The sequence below is a fragment of the Anarhichas minor genome, unplaced genomic scaffold (genome assembly GCF_050575085.1).
Source record: "Anarhichas minor isolate MPS153535 unplaced genomic scaffold, ASM5057508v1 ptg000021l, whole genome shotgun sequence".
NCBI classification, from domain to species: Eukaryota; Metazoa; Chordata; class Actinopteri; order Perciformes; family Anarhichadidae; genus Anarhichas; species Anarhichas minor.
Window position 1 is genome coordinate 5,033,542 of NW_027466467.1, and position 22,839 is coordinate 5,056,380.

Here is a 22,839-nt window from a genome sequence, read left to right on the forward strand (position 1 = left end):
ATCACATCACCCAGATATGATAAATTAAAGATAAAATTGTCACATGTAATTGTTATTGTGCCACTATTGTGCTGCACCGTAGCCATTTGTTTACTCAATGGGCTTTTATAGTCACCTTCTCTGTTGCATTAAAGCCCTTATCTCTTGTATTTCTACTGTCCACTTGACTTAAAATTCTCACTGCTCATTACAGCCGCATAGTTCAGATGGAGGTTATGCTGACTCTGAACTTTGTGGCTCCTGCTTGCCTAATCAGAAGCAGCATCATATCTGCATCGCTGCTCCCAGCTTCGGACGCTCGACCCCATCCAAGGCCGTGAGGCCCGCTCCCCCGGGATCGGTTATGATTGACAATTGTCGCATGCACCTTTTGACTCCGAGCCCCTCAACTCCAAAGTGGTGGATTACACAGAGCATCTCCTCGCTCTCGCAAATCTGTGCAGCGCGCGCTTCTCGAAATGACACAGTAATTCACCATGGCAGGTTTCTCTTTTCGTATGGTCGAACTGCAGCTTGTGAATGGGGCTTCACAACATGTTCCCACTTCCAAACGTCAATCCATCCATCCCTACGTGCGTCCGTGCTCGCCCATGAACCCGCCAAGTCACTGAGGGACCCGGGGAATGGAGGCCATGTGTCAGGGGAGGGCCACTGACGCGCTGTAATCCATTTTGTTTCGCTCCCTTTCCCTGGGTCTCCCGTTGCTTCTGCACTGATAGCTATTACATTTGCCATGCCTTGGTATATCTTCCCAAGGAAACTGCGATAAGGGAAGGAAAATGAGGTTATATGCTAAAAGATTTAGGCCACAGTGAGGTATCTTCTCTTGGTTCAGCCGCCCCGGCTGTAGAGGTCGATGTTACTGACACAGTTCGTGTGGAATCAGTTTTGAGCGAGCGATGACGGCGGTTTAATTGTTTTTCCTTTCCATTCCAGAGCTGACATTTGCGTGGATCTTCAATGAGTACCCGTACTTTGTCCAACAGGACAATCGTCGATTCATCTCTCAGGAGACCGGCAGCCTGTACATCGCAAAAGTGGAGCGCTCAGATGTTGGAAACTACACCTGTGTGGTTAACAACACTGTGACGAGGGAGAAGGTGCTCAGCTCTCCCACACCACTGGTCCTCAGAAGTGACGGTAAATTCTTTAAACTATGGGGAACTGATGAGACTGATATTGGAAATAATCCATAGTTGTTACATCTTTATGTCAGCATGTTGCCATTTGTGGCTGTGAGAGGTCTTTGCCCAGTAGGCATCAATTTGATATTACATCTAGATTAAAACTGGGCTATTTTTGATTGAGCTTACTTGACAGTACTTAGTCATATTTAAATATACCACAATATAAGAAGTCACATCTGCCAATGCTTTGATATTGGACTGTTGACATCTAATCATACCGTCGACAGCTCTGCACTTAAGCTGCCTGATCTCACGTTAACGTTAGCTGAACATGCTGACAGGACAGGACTGCTTCCCAGCTATGAATGTTGGACTGGTCAATTTGAGCCACAGCATTTCATATCACCTTAAACAAGATGGTGTGGCCTGCTTCTCATATACAGTCACTTAAATTATGTGAAATATTTTTCGGCACTTTCTTACAAAACGTTACGTAACAAGCGTAACCACAAAGTGATAAGTCAACGTTTACTTTCGGTTTTACACGGGACACGAACAGTGGTCTCCTGGGTTAAAGTTTATTTTTAGTTTGACCCATCCTCCTCAACTCTCACCTGCCCTTAGTGGAGTATTTACACGCTGGGGGTGACATGCGAACACTTACTTTTCAGCGTCTTCAGTGACCTTTAGTCTGATAACATGCACAGGTCCCCAAATCAGCTCTTGCTTCCAGACTGTTTGTGCTTGGAAATCGCAAGGGGCATACTACCATCGCTGTGAAGACATCTTTGACTCGCTCCAGTGAATATAAATAAAGTCATAAATGAAGTCACATTGCCACAGGTGATGAATCTCTTCAAAGAGGGTCTTTTCCCTGATGTGTTCTCTGAATCTTTTATAAGCCACCTCCTCACCAATCCTTCAGCGGTCACTTTTGCTCTACATGCCGGCGTAGAGACTTTTTTAGTGAGCTTTGTCACTGCGTTACTGCTCTCTATTTGATCCAACACTTGTATAATAGGTGAACTGTTAATCATTGATGTAAAAAGCTTCTCATCCATTGTCTCACTTTCGCAGGAGTAATGGGCGAATATGAACCCAAAATAGAAGTTCATTTCACTGATTCAGTTCCAGCTCCGAAGGAATCGGTGGTGAAACTGGAATGTTTCGCTCTGGGAAAGTAAGTCCGCCTCATTGTGTGTGTGTGTGTGTGTGTGTGACATAATCCTTAGGCTCGTTCGTGCATGAATTAGTGCTACTCAAGATGATTTAGGGATGCACGAGCGTAACATTACTCACTCTTGGATTCATCAATCCATGGAGAGCAAGGGCCGCAACATGACAAGACAAGGGAATAGAATACAAAGTTCTTTTTAACAGCTTCTGAAATCAGGGCAATCACAGTTTGATTTGCAGGAAACAATAACTCACAAGGCTCTAGCTTCAACTGCTTCTCTTCTGTGCTTAATCAAACTTTGATCACTGGGAGTGACAGTCGCCACCACGGGAACTTTTCCGTGTCTGTCTTTCTGCAGCCCCGTCCCAGAAATAAGCTGGAGGAGAACCAGCGGCATCCCTTTCCCCAGCAAAGTGAAAATGAAGAATTCAAACGCCGTCCTTGAAATTCCCAACTTCCAGCAAGAAGACGCGGGGACGTACGAGTGTATGGCGGAGAATCGGCGCGGCAAAAATGCAGCGCGGGGTCGTCTTTCATTCCATGGTGAGTGAACCGTTTCAAATTGACGGGGGATGCAGGGAGACGACGCGGGAGCGAATGTGTCTCTGCATGTGCACAGGAAACATGCATGTGACCAGCTGCTTTAATCTCGTTCTTTTGACAGGAAGCCTATTTGTCTACAACGTGTGGGGAAACAATGTCACCATGAAATTAAAGTACAGGCTTTGGATCCATCCTTGAAAACGTAAAAAGTGAATGTTATTGTAAAGATGCCAAATTCCCAGTCGATATTCAAATCTCATTATGCTGATAATCCACTTTAAACTTTGATGATCTAATGCAACCCTGCTTCAACGGCCTCGGGATTTCTGATACCACCCTTTGCTAATCCTCCGCCTTTATAATTAAAACACATGTTTGAAGGTAATCCTCTCATTTATTCCAAGCTAAACCTCACTGGGTCCAGACAATGACGGACACGGCGCTGTCCATCGAGGATAACCTCTTCTGGGAGTGCAAGGCCAACGGAAAGACCAAACCGTCCTACAGCTGGCTGAAGAATGGGGAGCAGGTGACGGCTGAGGTATGGAGATGTGTTGGACTTTAGACAAACTAAAGGAAAACAGCGGAATAAATGCGTGCGGCAACGCAATAAAAGCAGATGTTTCCGGTCCGGTTGGTTACGCTGAATCAAAAATGTACAGAAACAGTTTAAAAGATGAATTGTGAACGTACCCTGCTCAGGACGAAAGCATTATCTGTATCAGAACTGGCTTTTGATGACGAGAATCAACCTCTCATCCATTTTCCACTTACTAGATAGAACTACCGTTCGTGAAATTCAAGGGGTGCTCCAGCGATTTAGTACTGTGCTTTCATAATGGGGCAGACAGGCACACCTGGTATCTGTGTCTAAATATATCATGTGGATAGCTACATCTGATCCAAGGGCCTTTGCATTTATACTTGATATTAACGAGCATTCACTAATTCATTTTTAAATCACTTTTTATGTTACCGAGGTGAAAATTCACTCTCTGTCTGAACAGAAAGTGTAATTAAGAAAATGGCCCTCATGGTTTTACCTAACTCCCAATCTCCCCTCGCACCCACCTATTTCACCCATCATGCCAAAGCCAAGCAAAATAATGTGGAATGTAATTATCAGTGGAAACATGCTACAAATAGATTCACAGTGACGGCTGGCATTGTTTATGTTATAAGGTGACTTTGTACCTCACTAATGTGTTCTATTTCACTGAGCTCCAGCTTTCCAAATGTGTCTGTAATTAAGATAGCACTGAGAGAAGCCCCTCCCCCTGCAGCCTTGAGGATGTCTGACTAGCTCATTGGGTTAAAAATCAATCCAAGTCATCATCCGAGCTGTCATCATAGTGTTTCCAGCTGAGCAACCGCGGCAAATAAATGACTTCTTGATATGCTCCTGGTGCTGTTGTCAACATTGCTTCTCTTCTGTGTATCTAAGACGCAGGTTAGCAGTTTCCACCGCTGCCTCCTCTTCGCTTCCCCCATTCCAATCTGAACATATGTAGAATGCCCCGGTGCTTTTTAAGCTTTGTCTCTCTCTCTCTCCCCCTCTCTCTCACTCTTCCTCCTCTCCTGCCGTCCTCCTCTCTTCATGGTGCACCAGTAATTGCTGCTGCGCTTGTGGACATAATAGGCTGGCCTTGCAATGGATATGCAGAACTGTTTCTCTCTCCTCCTCAGGGCCGGGTACAAATCGAAAACGGGGCCCTTTCCATAGCTGCGGTAAACCTGTCAGATTCCGGGGTGTATCAGTGTGTGGCTGAAAACAAACATGGCATTATTTATTCCAGTGCCCAACTAATGGTGTTAGGTAAGATTGCATCCCTCCCTCTGCTTTTATCCTGGTTATCTGTCTGTGCGTTTGATCATCTCCTGAGATAAAAACAAAACAGCAGCCTGCTACAGCTCTCCTCAGCAATCAGTCCGCAGACTCATTTGATGTCACTATGGGCACTGCCAGCAAAAAAAAAAAAAAGAATCGGATGGAGTGTCTCATTTTACTTTTGGTCCTTTCATCATATTGATTTGGCTACTACAAACGCGTTGCTCTGTGCCATTGTGCATGCTTTCGCATGTAGATGTGGTATTGATTTATTTGCAACACTTTGATGACTTCCATCCGACTTGCTCGATGAGAAATTCAATTCCGTCTTCATACATGTGATGACACTTTGAGCGACGGCTGACAAAATGCGAAAACCGCGCAGGCTGGAAGCTTTTCGAGGGGTGGATTATGTGTGGAGCATTGAAAGGGTGGGCTGGCAGCTGGGTCCGTACAGCCTTGAGCCCAATATGCATTTCTGCTGAGTTCATGCTGAGACTGCCCTCGCTGAAAGCTGAGGAGAGTTGATCTCGACGGCACGGCTGATCTGCAAAGGTACAGGTTGCCTGTATTTTCTTTTTACCTCATGCCTTCTTCTGCTCTTCAACGCTCAGCTTCACCTCCCAGTTTCTCCAGAAGTCCATTAAGGGCCTTGCTAAAAGCTCGCTCAGGCAGCGAAGTCACTCTTGAATGCAAGCCCCAGGCCTCGCCCCCAGCAATTAGCCTGTGGAAGAAAGGGAACGAGATCCTGCAGAGAACCGAAAGGTAGGATAAAAGTCCAAGTGCCTATTCCTAACAGCTTTTATTCGCATTCACCGCAAGCCCGACTTGTTTGAATAGTGTGTTTGGGATTTGTGTGGATGCATAGAAGGGAAGGCTAATGAGGAGAATGAGAGCAGGAAAACCCACCCACGAGGAAAATTGCACATGGCTATTACAGTATACTATACATGTGCAAATAGCTCGGTGTGAGCGATGAATTTGCCAGCTGGTCACATCAACACGGCACGCATGAAGTGTTTAAGACCATCAAAGATTAGCAAATGGAGTCGCTGCTGAAGATAAAGGCTTTTAGATGGAGGAAGTAAAACGGAAGCTGTTGCTCCTGTAATCATCCGAGGTAAATGTGCTCTTCTTCGTCATGACGTGCAAGCAGAGTTTGATTCACACAATCACCGGTGCCGCAAGGACAAAAAAGGCCTTGTCGTAGATTTGAGAGACATCTAACAAGACTAGAAACACACACAGACATTATGCAGACAATGAGCAAACTTAAGGTGCCACTTTAAGCTGCACAAAGTGGTAGTTTGTTGTCCTCCTCGGTCTCGCCGAGAGGATAATTATGGCAACTGCAAAGATTTCACACAATGCTAAAGGACCAATGAAAAGGTGGAGAAATTCAAAAGGGAAATCAGGGGCAAGAAATGACACATTGGTGACTAAAACCCCCTCCCGTCGCTGCAAGTCACCGTGCGCACATTTCGCAGCCCGCGCACAAACAAGCAGAGCAGACTGAATAAGAGCAACTGGAAAACAGCACGGTGAAGAAATGCTTCACTTTGTGTCGTTTGAATCTCGCCCATTGCTGCTTATTCAAAAGGAGTTCTGTAAGCGAACAATACGAGCAAAGAATCTTGTCAAACCAGCACTGAGGCTCCTTGGCTGGCTCCAGATGGGGAGCAGCATCCAAAGCTGCAGAAAATTGGTAAAATTCCCAAACTGAGTGACATTGAGCACACAGCATGTGAAGCCCACGTAGTCTTTCAAACACTAGATGTACTCCGACACTGGATGGGAGCAGTGTTTTCTCTTACATGCAGCCGTGCTGTAAATTGTAGCGCTGTTTAGAAAGATGTGTACACAACCCTATTAGCATTAAATTAACGGTACTTTCACCCAGATTATAATGCAATCCAGATGTTATTTGTGGCGTCTAGACATGCAGATCATTTTTGCTTAATTTACTCAGGTTTTACTCATCTTAAAAAATCTGTATTTTCCGTCATAAACTTCTTCACGATGAAAGAAATCAAATAATACAGAGATGTGGAATTTAAAGATAGATCGTGGCGAGTGAATGCTTGAAATTGGTCGCATAACAAATGATTTACAGAAGATGAGATGGTAATGGCTGTGCTCTCGGCAGCTAAACGATAGCTTCTTGCTAATGTCATTCATTCGTTAGCCCCGTTTGGGACTAGCGCTATCCATTGCACCCATTAAACTAATTCAGTTTTGTCCCAATTTGACCAATGAAGAGAATAATAAAAAGCATCGGACTCGGTGTAAAAGGTTTCTGTCCGATTTAAAAAAGCAATACAAAAAATGCGGACTTGGTGTGCAAATGCCTTTTTATCTTGACGATTTACCAAACGCACAGTCCGTTGTTTTTATCAGGACTATTTCTTTGGTCGAACGTAGCTCCAATAACACCAGTTTTCAGTGAGGTCTGTGATTTATCGCGTCATTGTGTTCAGGAAAGACATATTGCTGTTGAGCTTTTGTTGTTTTTTCCAATTCTTTGAGCACCTCAAACACAATTATTTTCACCTTCATTGCTTTTGGAAGTGTATAGCTACCATTTTTTTCCTTTAATCCAAAGCAAGACTATAAATCCTTTTGAAACACATCTTTCCTCTTACAAATAAAAAGTTTGCTTCATTGGCAATAAAACACACTCTTGCTAAATTCAATACACTCGGGGGTTTTACTGCTACAACCTTACTTGGTCGGGTATGACAAGTAGCTTATGGTGGCTAATGTTAGCAAAGTTGCTGTACTGTATAGCTGGCATTACTGAGTCAGTTCAATGACTGTGTGACTCGTCTCCATTTCAGCAGTTGTTACATTAGCATTTAGCATTTCCACACAGCCACTTGTGACAGCGGTAGCTGCTGCTTAGCAGATGTTACATCGTGTTGCTTTAGTTGAACCAACCAGAATCTGATGCCGTGTTCTGAAGGTGGCTATATCCAAGCTTACTATTACATTGTTAATGTATTTATCGAAATTACGAGTAGTGACGATACATTACATGGTATTTGTTAAAATTCTAATTCTATGTAGGAATTCTTAGAGGTTTTCTGGCACCTTGAAACACTACGACTTTTGTCCACAGGGACCGCCAAAATTAATTCAACTCTTTTTTCGTTTCTTTAATTGTAAGCGCTTTTTGCCGGTTATTATAAACCGTGCACTATTTTGTGTGGTAATACTTGTGCTCATATACAGTGTGCACTGTATTCCATCACATCATATCATACAGAGACTCGGGTTCCCAGTGTGATGCCGTCCTCGGTGACCTGAGCAACATAAAGCCTGTGAAGCACATTTTATTTATTCATTGAGTTATTCAGTGTTGCTGTTTGTAAAATATTTCCTCATTTAGTAATGTGTCCCAGAGTTTAGCCTACCACTGAGACAGGGTGATGGGTCACCCTTCCTGCTGCTTACCCGCCTCAAAGAATTTCATTTTCCTGGGATTTAGGGGAGAGCTTTAAAGCACCATGCGGGGAAAAGTGCTTCAGAGGCAGCTCCATTTTTACAAGAATACAGTAACTTCCAGTAGACTTACTACTTGAAGACTAAAATAAAATGGGTAAATGTTGAATATAAGCAAATAATAATGACTAAAGACAGATGCATAATGCTCATTACTTCAGTCTAACTGTGCAATGTCTACCTCGGTCAATACAGTAAAAAGCTGTTTTGCTTCCCACAGGATTACTTTGCTTCCCAATGGGACGTTAAAGATCGCCAATGTAACCAGACGGGATGCAGCCAGCTACACGTGCGTCGCTAAGAATCAGTTTGGGACGGCGAGCACAACTGGGAGGCTGCTGATCACCGGTGAGTCCTGCTCTCCTCCATCAACAGCTCACCCTTTATTGACCTACTGCTCTACAACCCGCCCTACTTTGTTCATGTTATTATGCTATGCTTATGTTGTGCTTTTCCAATCAAGCAATTGTACACAGTGACAGATGAGAGTGGCAGATTTGCCTCTCAAGAGTCCTGGTGACTTTAAAAACAACGGGTTCTAGATTTCAAACCAAAGAAGACAAAAGTAGCTTTTTGTTTCTAAATGGCAACCATTGAGCTTGACAGCTGAAATAACAGCTCTATTTAGTAGATTTTATTATCCGTAGCTAGCCTGACAAACATCAAATCTGAGAGTTGCTTCTCTGGCTGACTTCTCATTGTTTTCGAGGTGACTCATGTCGAATGAGCCTCTGAACACCCCCAATAGGTGTTTTCAGTTAATCCGGCTGATTACACCTCTGCCCAGGACTGTGTGGGCGTGTACAGACGCAATTGATTGACATCTCCCTGAGTCTCCTGTTAGCGTGGGAGAAATTACACCTTAATGATTGTTATTAGTAGACTAAGATTTGTGACCTAATAAATTCTGCCCAAAGCTACGCCATCTTCAACCTGAGCAGGGGTCTAAATCAGCCAGAGCAACTGGAAACACCTGAGTGGGTGTTCAGAGGGTTTAAAAAAAAGTTTGATGTCTTGCGAAATGTGCCTAAATACAGCTTCCAACACCCATGAGGCACACTCATTAAAACATCGTAGGAAAATGAAAGTGTAAAAATGACGAATGGCTGTTTAACAAGGGTTTATGTGTCAGACCATTGCTTTAACTGGTTAGTAACTTCCTGGAGTCTCTGCTGATTGCCAGGAAATGGGTCCCAACCAACAAATAGTCCAAGCGCAGATTTGTGGTTTGCCTTGTTGTTGGAGACAGGCTAGCTGTTTCCCCTGTTTCCAATCTTTGGGCTAAGCTAAGTTAGAGACAGTGGCATCAATCTTATAATCTTACTCTTGGCAAGAAAATGAATAAGCGTATTTCCAAAACGTTCCCAGACTTTTCCTTTTAGTATGCATTTGATGGCTACTAAAGCTTACAAGTTCAACATGTAGACGGCATGGAAGTAAAAGAGCAGCATTGTTTTTGTAACACAGGGAAAAGTCAGTCAGCTCTAATATTAGAGTAAAGTATAATGACAAAACAATCTAATCTAAAACATACACGACATAGTTCCAATGTTTACTGTTCTCTCTGGACTCTTTAGATGCCAGGTTTTGCTCTTTCTACAGCCCCAGCATACCGTCTTAGACATCCAAAGCTTTTAAAGTCTTGCTCTGCCCAGTTGTGGTCGCAATGCTGTGATTGGACATTTCCTATCAAGGGATGGATTCAGCTAATGGTCAATTTCCTTTCCTTTCAAAGTAAAGGTCAACCATTTCTTGTCAATTTATGGCTCGAGGGTACCTCTATTCATATTGAATGTTGTATTGCATGTTTAACGTTAACAACCAAAGTTATTGTCAAATTAATATGACTGGTATACGTTATGATAAAAACAGCAGTTAAATAAGTAACAAAAACATTATCCTTGATTTAGTCAAAGGTCATTATTTATGAAGGCAGTGACATAACACGTACATCAGTTTCATCTGTTGTGTGTGCATGGCCACCTGACCTATTTTTCTCATTAGCTTCTATTCTTCTCACACACTGGCAGCTGAACCATTTAATGTCAGAGAATTTAATTACTGTGACCTTTCCTCAACAAACTCCAATCCACCACAGCCACCAGTGGGAATGTGCTCCCATCTCTGTAATCCTGTTTCAAACATTTTCTCCCAAACTGATCCTAGAACATAAAGTGCGAACCTGATATGTCATTAAATGTTGCTAATGGACAGGCTTGGAATTTAAGTGCTTATTAAAATCAGGGATAGCAGACATCTAACTCAATGCCTTGATTCAGCCGTTGAACTGAAGTGAGATGGCAGGTGCCGGGGGTCACGACGGTGTCACAGGTTCCCGTGGCAGCAAAATTAACATGCGCACGCCGTCGTCTGTTGTCTGCCCAGAGCCCACCAGCATCACCGTGAGGCCCACTAACATGGAGATTATTGTTGGCGAGAGCATCGTGCTACCCTGCCAGATTGCCTGTGATCCAGCTCTGGATGTTTCTTTCTCGTGGGCATTCAACGGCCAGCTCATCGACTTCCAGCGAGACAGCGATCACTTCGAAAGAGTGGGCGGGGTGAGTCATCTCGATCATCGCGTTCAGCTACGTTCCGGGCTATTCCCGGATTAATTGGTACACGCTGTGTGATGTGTAAGGGTGGGCTCCACTGCCCTGCTGAGGTCTTCTTAGACACCAATAACACTTAAGCAGAGAAATGTATGCCAAGACCATTTGAGAGTTTCACAGTGGGTCCGTGGCGGATGGAATATCCAAAAGATAGCCTCAGTGAATGGCACTGTCATTGTCTGTAATTCGGGGTCCATACCTTTTTGAATTGTCGGTGTGATCTGCCCTGTGTTACACTTCTGAAGATATATTAGTGAAATGCCATTTCAGTCATAAAGAGGGTCTTCATTAATACGGTCTTTATACTTTTTCATCCCTTCAACTTCTGGCTCTCTTACCTCAAAGGAGAACATCTTATCGTCTCCCCCTGGCGTAATTTAATTCTGCATACCTATTTGTGAATCTTGAGCCCCGAAAAATAATTAAGTAATGAGTTAGCTGGCATGGCACCAGTAAATGTCCATTTGAAATCCTTATTCCCTCATATAATGATAAGTGAGGACTCTCTGTCGAGTATTTGTTCTTTTTGATGAAGGGCAAAGTCAATTGTTCAGCGCTTGTTAGTATGAAATTGCTTTACGTACGCCTTTTTTTTGCTTTTTATAGTGCCAGCCCGCGGTCAGCGGCCTGATCGCTGCCATTCACGTGTTAAAGGTTGACACGATATCTGAATGCCATCACAGTGTCACGGACACGCCAAATTCTTCATGAATGCAAATGGGAATTGCTAATGACATTGAACTGTGCAAAGGAATATAACGAGATATAGTTTTCACAGAATCTGTTTCCCCTGTCCAGAGAGATTACCGGCCCCCTTGCTCAACAGCTTCTGATGAATTAATTAACATAATTAAAGCAAATCTGCCTCATCACTGCCTCCATGCCAAGGAAGGACGTCTTGCTCTCTCGGGCACAAGATCCCAGGTTGGCCAGGTGGCGGCTGACATTAGAGAGAGAGAATCCGACATGGCAGAGCGGCGTGTGGAAAACTCTCACCCTGAGGGAGAGGGGGTAAAAGAGAAAATAGAGCGGGAGGGGTAGTCTCTTTAGCTCTGCGCTGCTTTGTCAGGTGCCTTAGAGAGGCGGAGATCCAAAGGCGTCGTTGCTGCGGAGGGGAGCTGTGATCACTTGCCGCTGGGGGGTGATGAAATCCGATACGAATGCACCGAGTCTTACCTGGCTCGCCCCCAGGTGACTCGCTTCTAAAAGCAACACACTTCCTCTCACCAGCTGACATGCTTTGTTACAGACTCTTCAAGAGGTGACTTTCAGAAGGAGGATTCCAGCGCACAGTCAAAACGAGAACAGAATAATGGTGTCTGGATACAACGTGTTATTACAATGTTGTAAATTACTTTTCGCCTTGGCATACATTTCGCCATTTTAAAAGGACAAAGCTTGTGATATTCTATAATTTTGTTGTTGTGTGCGACAATGAATTGATCGTACTGAACGCCCCTTTTTCACGACAGTGATATTGATATCACAGTGATATTAGAGGTTCAGTACATGTCACACTTTGCAAGATGGGTCTAGTATCTAATTTTGACACGCCAGTGCGTTAAGTTACTGATGAATTCTAACGCTAAAATGTCTCGTTCTTTGAAAATGCAGTCAAATTCAAGCTGTACTGCTGGCAATGCATACCCAAAACGTTACTCAAAAGTGACACCGTGTATGTGCCGACGTGTCCATGGCCACTTTCAATGTTGTTTTGATCGATGTTTCATTTAATGTCGCAATCTAATTAGCTGGTTTGTAGAAGTGAGTCGTAGAAACAGATATATTGTGAGAATTCAACACTTGATTTAAGATAAGATATTCCTTTATTAGTCCCACGGTGGGGGAATGTGCAGGATTACAGCAGCAACGTGGATAGTGCAAAAAGAGCAAGTAAAAAACAAAACAATAAAAAGTAAAGGTATAATAAATATGTAAATCGCAAAAGAAAAACAATAAAAGCTAAAAATACAATATAATACACATTATTGCACGTGTGAGTTAGGAAGTGTGAAGTGTTTGTATTGCATTTCAAGGAATTTTCTGCAAGCTGACAAAATTAGCTGTAAGTGGGCGTGTCTCACAGTGTGATCCAGGACCACCACTTTTGATTGACAGCCAAAGATTTTGCTACGTTTCTCTCACAACGTTTGTGTGGGACAACCCAAAATTGCACATGGGTCATAAGAAGTACTGTTCTGTAATCAAAGTTCGGTATAGCTTGTTCCTCTGTGCTGTTGAGCTCCACGGCTGTCTAAAAACCATTAAATGAGTCAAACTGGGTGACATGGGCACCGCAGTTGATTTTGAGTCGACCCCACCGAAACAGTCCTGCTGCTGTAGACATAAGAGAACCAAAAGTGTCTTCATCCACAGCGGAAAATTGCTTCCAACAAATTACCCATTTAGTATGAGTAGCGTTTGCTGAAAACTACAGTGCCCAGCTGTTATAAGACAGTATTCAGCCTTTTTTTAAAGGAAACTAAACACTGTTTTTTGTTTTTTTAAAATATGTATTTACATCTTTAACAGATGAGCTTGGTTCTGAGAAGCTCAAACGGTGTAAGGAAGACGTTAAGAATTGAGAGACGGACAAAGACATTGTTGGATTTTGCTCTTTAATGAGATTTGCTGACAAAAAGAAAAACATAGAAAACACCAGCCTTTTAAAAATGTCTTTCATGCATCCACTAATAATACAGATGTCAAACACAGATGAGAAAGATGACAATATTTGTGTTTTGCCGTGTTCCCTCACGGCCCCCCCCCCCCCCCCCCCCCATGCATCCAGCTTATATAAAATAATATTTGCTCTCCACACTGGGAGTTCTACTCATATCTTGCTTGAGCTTATGTAATTACAGAATAATTAGGATTGCCTTGCCAATTAACTCGACTGTTTGTTTGTGTGTCCTGTGTATAGCTGGTAGGGGGTTGGGGGGGTTGGCAGGGGGCTGGTTGGTCGGGTAGCGCCTGAAGGACGGCCAAAAGCATTATTTGTGCAGACTACATCTGCCATGTCTGTTGTTGGTGTTTGAAGAGATGCAAAAATCTGTGGCCGGGAGACAATGTGATTGTGCAAAGCATTATAAATGTTTCAAACATCCTCGAGCCAAAAGCTGAGTGATGAAATAACGCTACATCTCTTACTTACTCATGTTTTCCAACGATCATATCCCCCCCCCCCCCCCCCTTCCAGAGTATATCAGGGGATCTGATGGTTCGTAACATCCAGCTGAACCACGGGGGGAAATACGTCTGCGTTATTGACACTGATGTGGAGAGCCTGTCCACCTCTGCCATCTTGGTTGTCAAAGGTAAGAGAGCCAAAGGATTTGGAGAGCTTGTTTTCATATGCCAGTGCATGAACACCCTGGCACCTCTGCTGTGAAATAATGTGGCGTTGAAGCATCTGCACAAGTATTCAAAGAGAAAGATGTTTGACAGAGATGGATGTGAAAAATCCTTGAAGCTTCCTGTAAATATATACGGTGCTGCCCCAGTCAGAGTTATGTCAGCTTCTGTTTACATTATATATGTGTGTATACATTTTTTTAAAAGACAAACACACTCATACCAGCTCTGTTGATGTGTGCTCGGTGTATCTGGCTCGCTGAGCGGGCTTATCTCCAGTGATTTATATTGGTATTCATGCCTTAACAAACTGCAATAGTGGTCCCAGGTGCTTTGAGAAGGCAATGTTTATCACAGAAAATTACTATAATTGGCTCATTTACACATGGGCAAAATATCACGGAAAACATTTAAATAATTGAGCAGTTGAGCAAACAACAGCAACATGGTAACGCCTAACAGTCACGGGACGCTCACTCTCTTCTCCCTCTCTCAGTGTTGACTCTTCTTTCATCCTTCTTTCTAGTGTCTGCTCCCATCTAGCCCCTCTTTCCTTTTCTCATGAATGATCCCATCCCGTTCGGTAATCACTTCGTAGCCCTGCACACGAAACACGCAGTGACTGAAGAGTCCCTGCGTGCACAAGCCAAGGACGTAGCCCTTAATTGAAGGGAGCACGGTCGCCTTGATATGTAACGAGGTGCAAAAGTCGTAATGAGTTTGATGACGGGAGGCTTCTTGGGACCTCATTGTCTGATTGATTCAGGTCCGCCAGGTCCTCCGGACAGAGTAGCAGTGGAGGAGATCACAGACAGCACGGCCCAGCTTTCCTGGACTCCCGGAAGGGACAACGGCAGCCCCATCACCGGCTACATCATCCAGGGCCGCACGCCCTTTACTGTGGGCTGGCAGGCTGTTGAAACAGGTACCGTGGAACACTCCCACCGTCCCTTTGCAGTATTTATCTGGATTGTTCTCTTGAGTTTTTATTTATTCATCATTCAATTTGAGTCCAGTTGTGCGACAACCTGATTTTCTAAAGAACACGTTTCCAATTCACAGTGCCGGAGATGGTCAACGGTAACACGCTGACGGCGACAGTGGTGGGTCTGAACGCCTGGGTGGAGTACGAGTTCAGGGTGGTGGTCCGCAATATCGTAGGCCTGGGAGAGCCCAGTCCGGCCTCAGCCATGACCAGGACAGAGGATGCCAGTACGTCAAACTAAACACTTTTTTTACACAGATTTGCAGCGATTTAAAAGTAATTATTTACCAGGGAACTCTCTGGATTTCTCGTCATGAATTAAATATTTCAACCACAGTGCAGCTGTAAATAACCTGATTATTTTTTTAAATGTTCTGATGTTTTTACAACAATGCTTTTACGCTATCTTTGAGGTGGAAAAAAACACTGTCAAGTGTCCAATCGTCTGCTGAAAATAACAGCCGGGAATCTGAGTGTAATGGTTTACTAGTCTGGTGTAGATGAAGTTAGATACTGATCAATCCTTGCATTGCATTGTCTGGAGATTTCAATAATTAATGAAGTTGAAGAGGTTTCCAAAACCCTGGTTTATATCTAGTGACATGTGAAGAACAGTATCGGTAAGACCGCGTAATTGACACGTCAAGCTGTAATAAATTCCACTTACTTGGTGTCACATTTGAGAATGGACCGCACTTACGTTGAGTTTTTCCACCACAGTGAATTATTGTGATATTCAGAGAAAAGACTTTGAGACATTAATATCATGAATTTGATAGAAAACACTTGACGTTGTGCAAAACCATGGTACCACCAGCCACCGACTTAATTCTGTAAGTAGTAAAGTAGTGTTCTTAGTTTTCTTTCATGCTTTTTTTCGCTGTTCTTTTCTGAACATGAATAAATATTAATACAGTCATATTTTGCACTCGGCGGATTACATTATAGCAGTGTTTAACGGTGGCATCTGAGGTTGATCCAAAATTGTAAATTGGTTCCTTGACAAGAAGTCACACCATTTTTGCGAGTATTTTATCGAAAATGTACCAATGATCCCTTTAATCTAAGAGAATACCCGTGTTTGTTTTTGTCAACTTTTTCTCCGAATAATACCCCCCCTTCCAATTCCCCGGCTCCATAATTCTTTTATTTGGAAGCCCTAATATGCCGTTGTAGGAACGACTCTTAATAATAATAATATTCAGGCATTTTTCTCAGGATTCTGGAGCAGAATTCCGAGGAAGTATCGTGATCTCTGTCCCAACATTCAACCCTAACCCAACAAGGCATGAGCATCAGATATAAGTGCTGCGTCAACCATTTGCTGATATCACACATTAAATGCGATGCTCCACTTACTATACGATACTAAAAGGACGTTCATGAGTGCTCCTCCACCTACATTATCAGCTTTGCCATCACACTGCGGTGCACAAACAGCGTTTGAGTGGGAACAGGAGTGAAGTGGGTTGGAGCCGAGTGTCATTCGCAAAGCTACAGATCTTGGCTTGGTGTTTATGCACATTGACATTTGGGAAATATCGGTAATTCACTACTCTCTGTGTTTGCACAGTGAGGGATTTGCGGGCAGTAAAATAGAAGACGGCATCTGCAGCAGGCAGCCTTGTCATAAGGCTACAAGTATAGTTTGGGCTTGTCGTAGCTTTGTAAACTGTGTACTAATTGCTCCCCTCTGGGCTTTACCTCTCAGTTCCTGATACAGCTCCCACTGATGTCGGAGGTGGAGGCGGTACAAAGTCTGAATTAGTGATAACATGGGAGGTAAGTCATCTTTCAGATTTTAGTGTTCTATCCATCGCCGAGTAAGGCTTCTGCTTAATTGCGCAGAATTGAACGGAGCAATTTTATGGCCCACATTAGAGCAAGGCACCTCAGGCCCCAAGTGCCCTCTCTCCCTCCAAAAGCAGGGACGGAGAGCCCTCGTTCCGGATGGTTTTGCATTTTAGCCACAATCGCATAGCCACGCAGGAGGAAGAGATGAGGCAGAATGTGATTTAGGAGTGTTCTAGGGCGGCAACGGCAAAGAAAGGGGCCGCGTCTAATCGCAGGAGCCCTTATCGGAGGTACAGCGCAGAGACGGGCCTGTCCGTTTCTTCGTCTGTATGCGTTTTAATATCACTATAGTTTTGTGTTTCGCTCCCAGCCTGTCCCCGAGGAACTGCAGAACGGAGAGGGCTTCGGCTACATCATTGCCTTCCGGCCCGTGGGCACGGTCACGTGGACGCGTGCGGTCATCTCCACGCCCGGCGTGGCGCCCTACGTCTTCCGCAACGACACCATCCCGCCCTTCTCGCCCTTTGACGTGAAAGTGGGGGCGTACAACAACCGAGGGGAGGGGCCCTTCAGCTCCATCGCCACCGTGTACTCGGCGGAGGAGGGTAAGCACGGACTTCACAGCCCGGCAGCGGAGAGTGATGCTTAAATAAGCTCTAATGTCTCTGCTCACAACTATGACCTTGAATGGCAATGATGAAATTAGCTTTTTTTTTTTTTTTTCTTTTTTACCCCTGAGCTGTTATTTCACGCCCCTCTCAAGCTGGGAATGTCAACTTGATATTAGTTATCATGCTGGTAGATTACAGGAAATCCTAGCAGACACTTACCACACCGCGCTGTCAGGGAGGTATTCTCTTAATTGAATTTGCTGGGCAGATAGTCTTCCCTTATGTCAGTCACAGATCCCATTAAAAGAGAGTGGGGGAAATAGCTTTTCAGTGAAACTACAGGTCTATTCGGTGCCTTTCTTATTGCTATTAGCGTGTGTGTGTGATAGTATTGGATGAGTCGGTGGGATTCTCACCAGTAGCTCTATTTTCTGCAGTCCCCAGCGTGGCTCCTAAGAAGGTTTGGACTCGAAGTGTGTCTGCAGTACAAATTGAAGTGATCTGGGAAGCTCTCCCTGCCATCTCGGAACAAGATCCAAGAGTGCTTGGCTATGAGGTACGATGTGAATCACGACAAAATCATTCCTTCCTTTTTCTCCCCTCAAATGAGATGATAATTGAGCCCATGTGGCCTGTTTATCCGATCATAACCATCCTTTCATTGCTCTTAGAATTAGTTTTCCAACTTGTAATATTCTACAATATCTTCTCATGTAAGGATCTTGTTTTTAGTGTAATGGTATCATGAAATGATCCCAACACTGTGGTGCACCAACAGCAAACCCACACGAGGAAAATAAAAAACCCTTGTCCTTTCAAGAATGCAAAGAGGGCTTTGCTGGGGGTTTTTTTCCCCCCACCCTTCGGTGCTCTTTCAATATCTGTCACCTCTGCCCCTTAGCACAGAGCTCTCCAGTGGCCATGATGGTGGCCACATTGTCCTTTTAGAACAAAGCTCATTTCTCCAAACGCCGTCCTGAAGTGGATTTAAGCTGCCGAATCTCAATAGGCCACCAACAGCATGGATCCGGAGCCGCGTCACGGCGCATCCGTGACGCTCAGCCTTTAATTGGACGTTGTTAGGATTGCAAATCCAGTTTCAGTTCAATGCAATCACCGTTATCACTGCTCTAAAGATTACATTACTGTAAACCGAATCCTGCCGCTTACAACTTTACGTTGATAATACATTTGAAATACAATAATTCTACGCAATGGAATGGAGGCCGGACTTCACATTTCAATTGAATTATTTATTAACTTAACTCTTGTTGTCACCAGACGCATGAATATTGAAGATGACCCAAAGCAAGTCATCAATTAGTCCATTTAGCTTTATCAAATATTGCTTCACCTGCACCCTTAATTGGACACAAATAGCCTGGAGGAAAGCATCTTCAACAGGAGCATATACTGCTTTGCTGAAGAAAACTGTCTTTTGATACTGCAAAGCAATTTAAATATTTAGGCATTCATTTATCCATCACCTGTTTACTTTTAATATCCAGCTTTCTAAGACAAAAGTAAAAAGATGAGGCTGTTTTTATGGACAAAACAGGCAATTATCATGAATTTTCCTTCTTGGGTCAGTCATGTGATCAAACTCCCTCATTGTAATCCACATATTTCACAGATTTCATGACGGAATATAAATTTCAATAATGCGGTGAAATGCACCCCTAGAATCTGGCCGTTTGTGCCCATGATTGTGACTTTGTTTTGTTTGCACCCAATAGGTTGTGTACTGGGAAGACGACACCAAGCCTGACACTGTCGGCAAAGTGCGCATATCTGGGAAGTACACGCTGGTGAACATCACTGGGCTGAGAGCCAACACAGTCTACTACCTCTGTGTGGCCGCATTCAATACGGCTGGCCCCGGGCCACAGTCGGCGCCCATCAACGCCACCACAAAGAAACCACGTGAGTCCGTTCCCCGAGGGGCCATCGAAATCACTTCCAAATGGTGCTCGTCCGTATACCGTGAAAGGCCCCTCTCGGGTGACGTTTCACTGTCCTCTACATGACAGGCGTAGAGTTTCTTCGGCTTTGTTGGTTGTGCTCGTAAAATTCAATGTGACAAGGGAACTTTCCATTTACCTTGGGATGAAAACAAAATGTAATCAGTGGGTTGAGTGGTGCTACAGTGGCAGTTTAGCTATTCAAAATGTCTACACAAACATGTAGGGATTTAAGCCCTTACATATTCTGAGATGAGTGAAGAAATAACCATAGCATTCTTGTGTTTCATGACACCGGAATAGTAAATAGTAAGCCCTAAAAACTCATATGCAAAAAGTCCAAACACAAGCAAATGAAGACATGTTGAATAAAACATGTGCAGCACTGAGAAAAAAGTTGCCAAGTGAGAAATACAGAATACAGAAACACACTACAAATAGAGAAACGCAACCAAATAATGATTTTTTTTTCCTTCTGTTTTCTTTCTTGTTTTGAATGCTGTGTAGTCAGTTTGCTTTGCTTTGTGTATATGCATCTGTTTTCTAAGTTGCAGTGTGTTGGGCTTTCAGGGCCTTAATCAGTGGAGGTGCTCTGCTGCAGCCACGATTTATAATTGAGGGTTTTTGTAACACCTAAATGTTCCAAGTGGAGCCCACTGTGCTTTATGAAGCAGGACTATGTAAACTACATGCATGCATTGATATTGACACAGCATATATTACCATATCCTTTTCCAGCTCCAGATCGGGCTCCGCTCAACATACAATGGACCATGATTGGCTCCACACTCACGATGCACTGGGATGCGGTAGTAGCTACGGAGACGGAATCGAGGGTCACTGGATATTTGGTAGGTCCCGATTCACTGCATAGCTCTGATTTATCTTCAGAATCAGGGTCGACGGTTCTGGCCTCAGCTCATTTCTCCGCGTCACCTTCCCCTCCCTCAGGTGCTGCTGAAGAGACACCGCTACAACGACATCAACGCCATCCCGACCAACAAAACCACCGTTGAGCTCAGCCTCTCCGCCAACGACAACTATCTCATTCAGATCAAGGCCGTGAGTGAGGGCGGCGAAGGTGTGGGCAGCGAACCCATCCACATCCATAAATTAAGTGAGTTTACTCTCGTCTGTTCTCCTGCACGTCGTTCTCTTTCTGACCACTGATAAATTGGACGGTTCAATAATTCAGAGGGGACATTTAATTCGGCTTCATCGCATCCCTTTCCATCCGTGTGTAATAGACTTATTTCGAGTGCAAGAAAAGCGACCTTTTTAGAAATGCGTGCGCGGTGTCATCCATCTCTGCCATTGGGTTATTATTCCTTGTTGACTGGCTGCACAGCGCCGCAGCATATAAAGCAGTTCCCATCCCGCTGCTTTGCAAAAATTGTGAGGCGGCCCAGTTTGCCGTTCTCCACTTTGATATGATACGAACTTTATCTTCCCAGGATTCTTAAACAGCCTCTCCTGTTGGAAGCCAGTATTAATGTAGATATTAGAGAGAATAAAAAAAAAAAAAGAAAAAAAATCACAGTTGGCTTTTGATTTATGATGACTTGTCAGAAAATTAGGGGATAGCACTGCAGAGTGCAGGTTTTGTTCTTTTGATCTGAGGAGTATTTCTGAGTTCTTCACGAGCTGCTCTGCTGCTTTTTGGTTTTGCAGGCATGGGAGCGCGGGGCTCGGGAGCGATCCGCCTCAGTCCATTGTGCCTCTCTGCGGTCCTCATCGGCGCCCTGCTCGGCTCCGCCTGGTGATGTCTAATCGGAGCCTACAGAGCGCCCTCCCTACCCCTCCGTCCCTTCAGTCAGCCTGTCCACTGGACTGGCACGAGGCCCAGGCTTTCAGTGGCCAGGATTGGGAGAGACTGGAAAGGACCGGACTCCGCCGAACTCTTTAAAGGGACCACGCCACTTTTTTTTTTTTTTTCAAAGGGCCATCAGATAGAGACGTGACGATTTTTTTTGCATGCATGATATCTTTCAGTATTTCTTCCAGCGTCATAAGTGCCACCGTGCTCTAGGTTACTTTTTTTGTCTTAATGACTTATCTTCTTAGTATCTTTTGGAGATACTAATGCCTTAAAAAAAACATTCTACACATACAGTCCATACCAAAGTAGGTGACAGGCTGCTTGCTTTATGGTTTCTTTAATACTCACAAGAATTGATCTTCTCCAGATCGGCCTCTCAACAGGCGATTACCTACATTCATTGATTTAATGCATATTTTATCGTCTCAAAAATGAAGTTTAACTAAACCAGTTCCATTGACAGAATATCAACCAATGTCCTAATCACATTTTTCGCAGCTTTTGCCAAAAGAAACACCAATTGCATGCTTCAAAAAATCTTACCAGGCTTTGACAGATATACGAAAGATGCATAGCAAATTGATCAACTGTGCCTCAAACCCACTTATCTCCGCATACTGAAGTAATATTAGGTCTGTTGGAGAGCGACAGTCTCCTGAGCTTAAGGCCCTCTCTACAATACTCTGAAAGAGCTTGGCATTTTGCCATCTCTTGCTCCTCTAAATAATAAATGGCCATCACACTCTGCGTACTCAGTCTGGCTTAAAAAGCTGGGATTGCAGAAGAGATAGGCGTGTGGTGTCAGATCCCGTGTGTGCTGTTCCTCCCCCACATTTAGACAACCCCTGTTCTACATAGTATATTATCTCAAAGGAACATGTAACATGTACACACCCCATATGACCAGCTGGCCCAGTGCACAATACACTACAACATAACAGTGCCTTCACTAGAGCTCACTTAGTTCTCTTTCTTTCCTTTTCCAATAGCTTAGGGGAAAGATTCATGTTGCAGAAGAAGGCATTGTTTGCTTTTCTCTCTCCGAAGAAGTTTGTCAGGAAGGACAGGAAACTCAGAATGTAGAGGGAGCCCGTTATTGGAGAGGGTATGTTGATTAAATTTTCATCGGGACAAGCACCGGGTTTACCTTAGACTAAAAGGGTTGGAAGCTTTAGGAAAGCCGCAATGGATTGAGATATATGGCGGAAATTTCGGTCCCAGTATTTATGGCTTGTGGTTTTAATAAATGTATGACTCCATCCGAAGCATAATTTATGGGCTATTAAGGCATCAGAATAATTGATGCCAATACTGCGGTGAGAGTGCCCTGACTGGAAATGGAGCGAAAGGCACGGCTGTCATTTTACCCCCACCCCATCACCGCCCATTGGACACACACCAGACAGAACAGAAACAAAAGAGCGCTGCTACTCTGCTGAGGGGGGGCTACTTTTCACGCCCTTTTTTTATCATGTGGATGAGTCTGTCAAAAGCCAACCCAAGAAAGGCGTGATTACTGGGGTCCTG

General features: G+C 44.0%; 1 protein-coding gene across 1 annotated transcript in view; it reads left to right on the forward strand.

Annotated features, from left to right (window-relative positions):
• cntn3b (contactin 3b) overlaps positions 1 to 21,256 on the forward strand; it is a 38,628-nt gene extending 17,372 nt beyond the window's left edge. Inside the window, exons 5-22 of the mRNA XM_076096263.1 lie at positions 937 to 1,140; positions 2,205 to 2,307; positions 2,663 to 2,847; positions 3,252 to 3,388; positions 4,534 to 4,663; positions 5,290 to 5,440; positions 8,397 to 8,524; positions 10,562 to 10,737; positions 13,988 to 14,105; positions 14,909 to 15,067; positions 15,205 to 15,354; positions 16,839 to 16,909; positions 17,292 to 17,526; positions 17,970 to 18,088; positions 19,269 to 19,455; positions 20,232 to 20,344; positions 20,445 to 20,610; positions 21,165 to 21,256. Coding sequence (XP_075952378.1) covers positions 937 to 1,140; positions 2,205 to 2,307; positions 2,663 to 2,847; positions 3,252 to 3,388; positions 4,534 to 4,663; positions 5,290 to 5,440; positions 8,397 to 8,524; positions 10,562 to 10,737; positions 13,988 to 14,105; positions 14,909 to 15,067; positions 15,205 to 15,354; positions 16,839 to 16,909; positions 17,292 to 17,526; positions 17,970 to 18,088; positions 19,269 to 19,455; positions 20,232 to 20,344; positions 20,445 to 20,610; positions 21,165 to 21,256 — 2,624 coding nt within the window. The remainder of the gene's footprint in view (positions 1 to 936; positions 1,141 to 2,204; positions 2,308 to 2,662; positions 2,848 to 3,251; positions 3,389 to 4,533; positions 4,664 to 5,289; positions 5,441 to 8,396; positions 8,525 to 10,561; positions 10,738 to 13,987; positions 14,106 to 14,908; positions 15,068 to 15,204; positions 15,355 to 16,838; positions 16,910 to 17,291; positions 17,527 to 17,969; positions 18,089 to 19,268; positions 19,456 to 20,231; positions 20,345 to 20,444; positions 20,611 to 21,164) is intronic.
• The last annotated feature ends 1,583 nt before the right edge of the window (positions 21,257 to 22,839 follow it).